The sequence below is a fragment of the Pelophylax lessonae genome, assembly GCF_965119305.1.
Source record: "Pelophylax lessonae genome assembly, chromosome: 3".
Lineage (NCBI taxonomy): Eukaryota > Metazoa > Chordata > Amphibia > Anura > Ranidae > Pelophylax > Pelophylax lessonae.
This window is the reverse complement of record NC_138770.1, coordinates 292858352-292869972: the sequence shown is the minus strand read 5'-3', so window position 1 is coordinate 292869972 and position 11621 is coordinate 292858352. Positions and strand designations below refer to the sequence as shown.

Genomic DNA, 11621 nt, shown 5'->3' with positions numbered 1-11621 from the left:
TGTTCTTCCCACTGTATGTGTGTATGCGCATATATATATATACATATATATATATATATATATATATATATATATATATATATATATATATACATACACACACTATAAATACCATACACATGTAAGAATACAGAGGCAAACATGCGCCATGTATTATTGCAGTGCTAGTTTATGTGATATTATATGAAGTTGTTTGTGCTTTTATTGTTTGTAAAATTTGCAATGTAGGGTCAACAGCAGATAAGCCCTGTGAAACAGTATTAATTAACCACTTGCCGACCAGCCACCATACTTATACTGCGGCAGGTCAGCTTTGTCCCGCGAAACGGCATACCTGTATATCGTTTCGTGGGACAGCTAATGGGGGTGCATGCCACTGAAGGCGCATGCCGATTGGCCACAGGGGGAGCCAATTAGTGGGTCCAGCAGCTGCAATGTTTGCCAGGCACCCGTGATCACTTCCCGTGGAGACGGTGGTCTGCCGATGTAAACACAGTAGACCGCTGTTCTGTCAGTAATGAACAGAGGGATCCTGTGTTCCTCCTATTTAGGAACACAGGTCTCTGTGTTCAGCCAGCAAGCCCATCCCCACACAGTTAGAAAGCACCCCCTATAAACAAATTTAACCCTTTGATTGCCCCTGGTGTTAACCCTTTCCCTGCCAGTGTCATTAGTACAGTAACAGTACATATTTTTACCACTGATTACTGTAGTAATGTCACTGGTCCCCCCAAAAGTGTAAAAAATGTCAGTTAGGTGTATGATCTGTCTGCAGCAATGGCTTAGTCCCGCTAAAAATCACTAATCACCACCATTACTAGTAAAAAAAATAAGAATGACATAAATCTTTCCCCTAGTTTTTAGACACGATAACTTTTGCACAAACCAATCAATATACACTTGTTGGGATTTTTTTTTACCAAGAATATGTAGCAGAATACATATTGGCCTAAAATGATGAAAAAATTTGATTTTTAAATGTTTTAATTTGGGAAGGCTTTATAGCAGAAAGTAAAGAAATATTGTTTTTTTTTTTTTTTTTTCAAAATTGTTGCTCTTTTTTTGATTGTAGCGCAAAAAATAAAAATCGCAGAGGTGATCAAATACCACCAAAAGAAAGCTCTATTTGTGGGGAAAAAAAGAACATTAAGTCTGTTTGGGTACAGCATCAATTGTCAGTATAAAAATGACCTAGTCATTAAGGGGCTAAAACCTTCCGGTCCAGAAATGGTTAAATGAATACATGAATGGAATAGATAGATAGATCAAGAGATAGAAGTACAGGTTGGTCATGATTAAATCAAGTTGTTGTTGAATAATATAATATAGAAAATCCAAAAACAACTCAAAACATCAAGCAGCTACTTCGGTGGTGGAACTACAGCAGTAAAAAAAGGTTCCCTCCAAAATGGTTTCTTCTTTTCTGAATAGTTAAACAAAGTGCTTTACAAAATAAAGGGAGACAGTACAGTTACAATGCAATTTAAGATAAGAGGGTTTGGAGGGCCCCGCTCATGAAAGATTAATATCTAAGGGGAGGTGAAGTGATGCAAAAGGTGGTAGATGTGTTTGAATGAGCTGACTGAGAAAGGATAGGCTTACCTGTACTGATGAGTTATCATGGATTGCCTAAAGGGTTACATTGTAAGAGATAGCTGTACAGATTGGAATAGGGAGTTCCAGGGGAGATGAGGAAGCTTGAAAGCAAAAGGTCTTGGGAGGAGTGAAGAGGATGGTTTGGTTGATAGCTTGAGATTTGGTTGTTATTATAACTAGGGATCAGAGTTTTAGATGGCTTTGTAGGCTGTTGTTAATATTTCAAATTTTATTTGCTGAGCAATCTATATATCTGTGGGGTCTTCAAAAAGTTTCCACATTTTTTTATATATCCATATTTATTTCTTTGCTCATTCTATTTGGAATATAAAGTCTTGTTCAAGCTTGCTTCAATATATACTGACATAGTTATATATATATAACAACACAACACAAACTTGACTTTTTCATAAGGCTACATTCACACCTGAGCGTAGCGTTTTAGCGCGTCTTTTACCACGATTTTACTGCGATTTTTGTGCAGGCGTTTTTAGATTGAATAGAGACCAATGGAAAACGCCTGTAATCTGCCCAAAAAGAAGCTCATGTACTTTTTTGAGCGTTGGGCGTTTTGCTCACAGCGTCAAAACGCTCAGATGTGAACAGGGGCCATTGAAATGAATAGGATTTGTCTTGTTGGGCGTTTTGAGAGCTGATCCTAGAGCAGAAAAACGCCCCAAAACGCCTACATGTGAACGGAGCCTAAAACAGATTACAAAATGCACTCAACAATTAACTAGAGTTACACATAAAGCTATGCTGATTTTCTGCCTGTCAGTCAGACAATAATTAAGAAAATTGTTACAAAATACTATACCTCCAGAACAGTGTACATATCTTCAATATCAGCAACCAACAAAAACACATAAACTGTCACTTGCACAATCATCAAACAGGTAAGTAAATCTAAAAATAAAAATATAAATGCATTATAATGATTATTATTTTTTTTTTTTTTGAAAATCTTTTTATTGTTTCAACAGAAAAACATAACAACACAAAAACAGTAGGTGCAAAAAGGTTCACATAACTGTCTTGCAGCGCATTGTCAACGTCAAGGCAATCAAACATGAAAAAATAATAAAAAGAAAGGGGGAAAAGTGGGCCCACGCAGGGGCATAATTATACTGGCAGCAAGAATACAGCGTTAATCAGTGTACAGCATAGGATAAGTAGTATAGTCCGGGCCGCCTCTCGGCCGGCCCCGGATAGCGGTCTACGGAGCCCCCAAGCCGCCCCCGCCCAGACAGGCGGCAAGCAGCGGCACGGAGGAGTCCGCCAGCCACTTGGCCCAAACCCTGTCATGCTTTTTGGGGCATCCCCTGTGAGAATACGTGTCCTTGTACAACGGTATCACCGAATCCACCAGCGCCCTCCACCGCCGGAGCGGGGGAGGGGACCGCTGCCTCCAATGAAGTACTATGTTCTTCCTGGCGAAAAACAGGAGGAGACCCATGAGGGTGCGATCCGCCACCCTAGGGAACAGATCGTCTAGTAGGCCTAACAGGGCCGTCTTGGGCGAGGGGTCTATCGAAACCTGCAACACTCCGTTTGCAGCCGCGTAGACCCGAGACCAGTAATCAGACAGATCTGGGCAGGTCCAGAAAATGTGGATAAAGTCCCCGGGCGCGTGGCCGCACCGCCAGCACTCCGGGGAGTGGGACTCATGCATTTTATGTAGGCGATGGGGAGTGAAGTACGCCCGGTGGGCGATCTTATACTGCACCATGCGGTCCCTCAGGGAGACCAGGATCTTAAAGGGGGAGTCCCACACCTGTTGCCAGTCCTCGGCGTCCATGTCCGGGACATCCCGAGTCCACCGATCTCGGAGACCCGAGAGCTCCGGAGAGAACACCCGAAGGAGATGGGCGTGCAGGACCGAGGCGGCGCGGGCGGAGCAGTCAAACCGAAGAACCCGCTCCAGATCCGACTGCACCACCCCCGCCCCCCCCCGCGGGAACTGAGCCCCGAAGGCATGGGACAACTGGAGATAACGGAAGAGGTGAGACGGGGGCACCCCGTGAGACTCACAAAGTTGGTCAAATGAAGGGAGGGAGAAGTCCGAGGACAGATCTGAAATCACCTTAATGCCGTATCTGGTCCAGGCCGCCGGGTCGGGGAGGGAGTACAAGTGGGGCAGAGTAGGGTTGATCCACAGCGGCGCCCTAGGGGAGACCGCGGTGCTCGGGTAAGCCTCCAGCGCCAGGCCCTGACGCCAGGCTCTGAGCGTCGTTAGCATGGATGAGGTCAAAGGATACGGAGCCTTGGGGCCCCGGAACAACAGATGTGACAGCGCCTCCATTGACCCCAGCACCGCCGCCTCCAGCACCACCGCGGAGTTGGAGGCATCAGGAGACAGCCACCACACCGCGGAAACCAACTGGGAGGCCAAAAAATATTTATGACAGTCTGGGAAGGCTAGACCCCCCTGTGACTGGGGTCTCATCAGCGTTGAAAACTTGTAGCGGGGGGGGCGAGGGCCCCACAAAAAGGAGGAGAAGAGCCTATTCAAATTGGTGAAGAAGGTTTTGGGGATCCATTGGGGTGAGTGGCGAAAGAGGTAGGTCAATTTAGGGAGGATCTTCATTTTTATCAGATTCACCCTGCCCAACAGGGAGAGGGGAAGGTTCTCCCATGCCTTCAGCCTGGCCCGAACATCCTGCATCACCGGGTCTAGATTAAGGGAAATAAATTTCGAGGGGTCCTTAGACACCCTCACCCCCAGATACATGAAACTGTCGACCCACTGTAGCGAGAGATCCGGCGGGGCAGCACTCCTGGCCGCCTCGTCGATCGCAAGCAGCTGGGACTTTGACCAATTCACCTTTAGGCCCGTCACCCTGGAGAAGCCGTCAAGGATGTCCAGAGCCCCCCGAAGGGAGGGACCCGCATCCTGCAAAAACAACAGGAGGTCGTCCGCGTACAGCGCCACCCTCTCCTCCAGCCACGCCACCCGAAGCCCCCGAACCTCCGGCGAGGTTCGGAGCGCCTCAGCCAAGGGTTCCATGGCGATGGCGAAAAGGGCCGGAGAAAGAGGACAGCCCTGCCGCGTACCTCTGGACAACAGGAACGAAGGGGACAGCCTTCCTCCCAACCGAATGGCCGCCCTTGGAGATCTATAGATTGTCTGCAACCATCGTATAAACAACAGGGGGAACCCCATTCTCCTGAGGACCTCCCACAGGAACAGCCACTCCACTGAATCAAAAGCCTTCTCTATATCCAAGGAGGCGACCACCCTTGCACCGGAGTTCAAATGTTGAGTTTGCAAATTAGTATAAAGCCTACGCAGATTGACATCTGTAGATCTGTTGGCCATAAACCCCGTTTGATCCTGGTCAATCACGGAGGGGAGGATGGGGCGAAGTCTGGAGGCAAGAATTTTAGTGAGAACCTTGAGGTCATTATTAAGTAGGGCAATTGGGCGGTAGGAAGCGCACAGCTTTGGGTCCTTCGGGGGCTTAGGGATCAGGATAATGTGTGCCTCTGCCATAGAGGGCGGCAAGGAGCCCATCTCCAGGCAGTCGTTGTACAATGCCGCCAGCAGGGGGGCCAGCACTCCTGCATGAGTTTTGTAGAATTCAATGGGCAGCCCATCGGGGCCAGGGGCCTTGCCTCCAGGGATAGAACGTATCACTATCTCCACCTCCTCTGCCGTGACCGGCCGAACCAAATCGGAGCGCTCAGCATCTGACAACCAACCCAGGGCAACCGGATCCAGGAGCTGTTGCAGATCCTCCGGCCGGAGGTCCGCGGGCAAGGTAGTAGCATATAATCGGGAGTAGAAGTCCCCAAAAAGCCCCAAAATTCCCTCCGGTGAGGTGACCGCCTCCCCAGAAGGAGAAGTGAGCTCCGGAACCAGGGTGAGGGGGGCATCATGATGAGACATAACAGCCAGCAGTTTCCCGTTCCGATCCCCGTATTCAAAAAACCTCTGTTTAGAGTGGTACATAGACAACCGGGTGACCTCAGTCAGGTGTAGATGCAAGTCTCTCTTACTCGCCTGCAGCTCCTCAAAGTTGGCGGCCGAGGGGTCCCGGACATAGCGGCCAGAAGCCGCCTCGGCCGCCGCCTCCAAGTCGGACACCGCAGCCAGCTGCTGAACTCGAACGGCTTTGATTGCTGAAATATAGTGGCCCCTAGTAACCGCCTTAAAGGCGTCCCATACCAGTCCGGGAGAGGACGTACCTGCATTAGTCTGCCAATAGTCGTTTATCATAGACGGGGTCTGGGCCACAATCTCGGGCTGGTCCACCCACTGGGCACCGAGGCGCCACAGAGCACTACTGCGGTCACAGCCCGAGCGAATAACAACCTGCAAGGGACTATGGTCCGACAAGCCGCTGGGGAGATAAGAGACCTCCTCCACATCAGACAACATGTGCGGGTTGGCGAAGCCATAGTCTATCCTGGAGGATGTTTTGTGGGTAGCAGAAAAGCAGGAGTAAACCTTCTCCTGGGGGTGTTTCCAGCGCCAAACCTCCTGTAACCCGGCGGCCGAAGACCAATGGAGAAGGTCCCCGGAAAAGGCCTTGGGAGGCAAGGGCCTGTCAAGGTCCGGGGAGAGGATGGCGTTGAAGTCCCCCAGGAGAAGCAGTTTGGCGGGACAGTAGCCGGAGACCCTCTCCAGGACGGCATATAGGACCTCAGCTTTGAACGGTGGGGGCACATAAATGCCCGCCACCACATACCTCTGCTGCCACATAGTGAGCACCAGCACCACATATCGTCCGGAGGGGTCGGTGTGCACCGCCTCCACCACACAGGGCAAAGATTTATGAATCAGTACAGAAACACCCCTGGCATAAGTAGAGTAGGAGGCATGGAACGACCTCTGTACCCACGGTTTTTTAAGAGACAGGAGCTTGCTGCCCACCAGGTGGGTTTCTTGCAAAACCAGTATGGAGGGGTTGTAACGCTGCACATACTGAAAGAGCAATGCCCGCTTAAACTTGGAATTGAGACCCCGTACGTTCCAGGATAGCACAGAGAAGGTAGATGGTTTACGTGATGCCATCCTGGAAGGTTACATAAATGAACACCCCAGAAGTATCACCCATAGGTACTTCCTCCTGGGGAGCAGCAAGATCGAGTAAACCCATGCACCAAACAAAAACACAAACAAACAAAGTAAGCCCTCCTGGAGGGAGAGCACAACACCCCAAACACATAACGTTTACCCTACTGTACCCCGTTACCCCAAAAACCAAGGGGGAGAGCCCAGGGACAGTTTGAACCCAAAACTGAGAAAAAAAAAAACGGTTAGGCACCGGCCAACAGACCGCCTGGGCCTACCGCTACAGTCTGTCCAAAAATAGTCCGCCCACCGCCAACAGGGCCAGCGGAAAGCACAGTTCAGGGAGCCTGTCAAAAAACAAAAAAAGAAGGCAAAAAGTCAAGCAAAAGGGAAGAAAAAAAAAAAGAAAAAAAGACAGTGCAGTTCACCCGAGCTCCGTGGTGAACAAAAGGGACAAAAGGGCCAAAGGAGGATGCAGGGCAAGCATCTGCCGTGAGGACGGAGGTGCAAGTGTCCAGGAGTCCCGAGAAACACATCCGAGGGAGGCAGAACAGAAACATATAGGAGAGCAGGAGCGGGAACAAAAGGGGCAAACAGGGCAGAAGGCAGCACAGGAGTTCACTTACAGAGTCCAGGTCATCACACAGCCGAGGGGAACACAGGGGGTCATCAATAATCAGGCCGCAGCACCCAAGGTGTCAATCCATTCACTGGCATCTGAGGGGGTCTCGAAGAATCGCACTGTGCCCTGATGGGCCACCCTCAGCCGACTGGGATACAGCATACTGTATTTAATATTCCTCTCCCGCAGGCGACGTCTCACCTCGTTAAAGGATCTGCGGCGCCTCTGTACTTCAGCCGAGAAGTCTGGGAATAACATCACCCTGGTATTCTCATAGGGCAACTCCTCTTGCTTCCTAGCCGCAGCAAGGATCATATCCCGGTCCCGGTAATTCAGCATCCGGACCAGGAACGGTCTGGGGGGGGCCCCCGAGGGTCGCTTGCCCGTGGGCACCCGGTGAGCCCGCTCAACCACATAGGTAGCAGGAAGGTCACGCAGGTGCAGAAGGGATTTGAAGAAGTCCTCAGCAAAGGCCTCAGGGCGATCACCTTCCGCGCCCTCCGGCAAGCCCACCACACGGATATTATTTCGGCGTTGCCTGTTCTCGGCATCATCCACCTTGCTAGTGAGCGCGGCGACCAACGCCTGTAAGTCCTCTAGCTGAGCCGAATGGGATCCCTGCCGGTCTTCCACCTCTCCAATCCGATCCTCAGCCTCCGTCATCCTGCCCCTGATCTTGTCCAGATCGTGGCGTATCAGGGTGCATTCGGAGGCCACGCTGTCTATGCGGAGCATGAGGGAAGCTTTGCAGCCTTCAATGGCCGCGAGGATGGGTCCAGTGATCGCCGCCGCCTCCACCGCCACTTCCGCGGGCGCAGGGGAGCTCCGCTCCGGTGTCCGTGAGCCCGATGGCTGCGAGCCAGGGGAGGAAGACATCCCCGCCGAGGCCTTGGAGCAGCGACTTGCCTGGGGGCTGTCGGAGACTGGCAAGATGGCGCCGGGAGGACACGTGGCCCGGCTCTTCCCCGGGCGCTGAGGCTTCGGATCCTTGGGCAGCTTACCCTTCGGCTTGGTCGACATGGCAGCAGGACCAGGACGATCCAGAGGAGCAGGACAAGCCGGCAAGCCAGGTACTGTAAACAGAATGGCCCTAAAACGGAGGAATTTGCACGGATGGTCACGGAGCTCTGCAGCCACACGTCCGCTCAGGCTCACATCCCGGCCACGCCCCATAATGATTATTATTGATAGTGTTCAATCACTGTGCTGTGACATTTCTTGATAGATAAATAGAGTCACTAAGTTAGCCAAAAGTCCAATTGCAGCATCATTTTCATGGTTTTGCAGCTATTAGTTCAACTATATAGTACACCAACTATTCTTGGCTATCACAAAATGCACAGCCAAAGCATCAACACAGATTTTGTAATGTGACTGGCCAAGTGTAGACCAAGTGTAGGCAGGGGCAAAGACATGAAACCTGCACTGGTGTCACTGTCTATCATACATGCAGCAATGGTGTCAGCAGGAGGCTAGAGGTAAAAGGTCTGAACATACTTTACATTATTTTTTACATTCATAAATGAAATTTCAACTCACAGTTGGTATGCAGACGCTGTCTGAATGGCCGTCCTTTGGAGAAGACAAACTCCAGAATAATAAGGTTAAATCCTATTATAGGAAACATTGTTGTGGTGATGAAGTTCTCTGCAAATCGATGTTCTCTTATGGTAACATTTTCCATGCTGTGGTTTAATGGTAGACAGGCACTGCCAATTAGAAATAAAGAAAAGTCAAATTGTCAAGTTTATTAAAAAACAATGCTGTATATATTTATTTGTTTTAAATTTGCTACAGGTTAAAAATTCTCACTGTTTAATCTTCAACTGCCATGATGCCGCACATGTGATCAAAAAGAGGGGGGAGACCAGAACTCTAAGACTGTCACAAGGGGACACACAGGTAATGATAGAAAGGCTTTATTGAAAAAATTAAATAACACCAATAATACAAGAAAATACGACCACCACCTCACAGATTAAAAATAAACAATGTTGTTATGAATAAAAGGACCAGGATTGGAAAAGCACACATGCATTGCCCTCTGCATTCACACGATTCATTTTTTTTCAATAAAGCCTTTCTATCAATACCTGTGTGTCCCCTTGTGACGGTCTAAAGCTGGATACATACTATACGATTTTCTTTAGATTTTTCCCCTTAGATTTACCAAAACCATATAATATGAGGTCAGACCTAAACACTTCCAATTTGTATGCAGTCAGGCAGGCCCTTGCACTACATAGTTGAATGTAAATTTAAAGGAAATCAAACCACAAAAGTTGTATAGTGTGTATACAGCTTTAGAGTTCTGGTCCCCCCCCCCCTCTTTTTTATTCCATTACCTCTGTCACGGGACTGCATCAAACCTTCGGCTTTGATGATAAGGTATATTAAGGCAATAGGAGTACCATGTAATCTCCATTCAACAATGTGGTTTTGATCTGATGGAGACCCCCCCAGTTTCTTATATGCACATGTGATCAGTTACTGTATGACACCAGCCATTGAAAGGTTTGACAGTTAAGTTGAGAGCACAACCAATGTGAGAGTTACATTTCCGACACGTGCTGAAAATTTAACTGTTTTTTGAAACTGTTAAATCAATGGGTTTACTTTAAGCTTTGCTTTGGCTCTTACCTCTCCTCTGTTTCCTACATGACTACAATAATTGACACAGTTATAAAAACTCCAAGCTCACTATCTTCACAAGGACAAGACTTCAATTTTCCTGTAAGGTCAAGGATGACATCAGACTGTGCAATTACAAAAAATTATATTTACTGAGAAAAGTTGAACATGAGCTTGGGTAGTTATCAGGGGATGGGGCCTTTTGTCTCTTGGGACCATTTTGCTGCCTACCAAATGCTAACCCGCCAGATGGTAGCCCCTGCTTCTTGTCTATTTGTAAAATTGCTGCATTTATGAAAGCCTATACAGGTTATTATCATTTAAAGGTAGTAAATTTGGATTCAAAGATATACAGACTCAGTTGGATTATTTTATTCAAATTTTAGGTAAAGTGTATGAACACAGTAAAACCTATTTAGTACATCTCTTCATTATATGCATATTTCTCTGTGTTTTGTCTGTTTAAAAATGACAAACCATGACATACAGCAAAAATACTTCTTGTTCCCACAATAAGTTCAGTAACTTTTTTTTTTTTTTTTTTACTGAGCTGACAATGCTGCAAATAAAACCCATGCAGTGTTATCAGCTCTGTCAAATTAATTTATGTGGAATACAATCTCCCTCTATTTTATGGGGATGAGAAGAAGATGAGAGGTGTTCAAATCAAGAGCATACATCTTGGAATAACAATGCTGCTACTCTAATAATACTGTATAATGAGTGAGTGTGTTCACCCTACTACAGGAATGCACAGGTGGCAGGGTCAGAAGGTATACCTAAAGTTTTAAACAAGAAAATGAATGCAGCCACTACATCTAAGTACTAACAAGTTGCAATAAATCACATTTTTTGTTTTTTAAGGTTTAGATGCACAATAAGAATGACATGAGAAGCAACAAACTCAGGGAGATTTAAGCCAAGATATTTAAACCCAAAACGAAAAAAAGTATATATTTCAGCTACCAGTCCTCTTTATTTGGTGACTGCTTTCATTTTCCTTTTTTTAAGCTTCTCCTCTTTTTTCACCTGATGATTTTGTAAGTAACAGGCTTCCAATCTGAGGATGACAGCGCTCACTCACTATTCAGTATCATGACAACGGATACAAGATAGCACCACATAACCCTACCCCTCACCTATTCTTAATAACTTTGAAGGGCATGGTTCTGTAGTCTTCATAGATAGCTAAGAAGAGTGTAATTGAAAACAGTCAACACATACAGATAGCACAGGAAGTAATCAGCTCACACAATTTCTGGCAGGATTACCAGGTATTTTTGAATTTATCAAACAGTTTTAATAAAACACTTTCAATGGTATTATATAACAGACCAAAATTAGCCCTATAAGAGAAGTTCATTGCTAGGGTTTACATACACTGTAGGAAAACAGGCTACTGAAAAAGTGTGTAATAAATGACTGATTAGATCAGGGTGGGTAACAATCTGTGCAGTTTCACATGAACCCCTATAAATGCATCATGTGCCAGTTAAATTACTGATAAGTGATTTCATCACACCCCTCAAAATTAGAAAAAAAAATGTAACACAACTTAAAAATACTCTTATATACAGTGTATTGGTGCATAACTACCTCAACTGTTTAAAAAAAAAAAAAAAATCCCAATACAACTAAGAATCCATTATCCAAATATATCTTTCAACACTTATGTGCAACTCTGATCAATTCAAAATCTGCTATGAATGCGTAATCCCATAGTGACACTAGTGCACTTCCCCACGTGATATTACA

General features: G+C 46.8%; 1 protein-coding gene across 1 annotated transcript in view; it reads right to left on the bottom strand.

Moving 5' to 3' along the window:
• Positions 1 to 11621, bottom strand: part of LOC309551114 (putative cation-transporting ATPase 13A4) — a 148783-nt gene that overhangs the window by 7245 nt on the left and 129917 nt on the right. The window contains exons 27-28 of the mRNA XM_082251560.1: positions 8775 to 8944; positions 2414 to 2502 (exon numbers count right to left, since the gene is read on the bottom strand). Of these exons, the coding sequence (XP_082107686.1) occupies positions 2414 to 2502; positions 8775 to 8944 (259 nt within the window). The remainder of the gene's footprint in view (positions 1 to 2413; positions 2503 to 8774; positions 8945 to 11621) is intronic.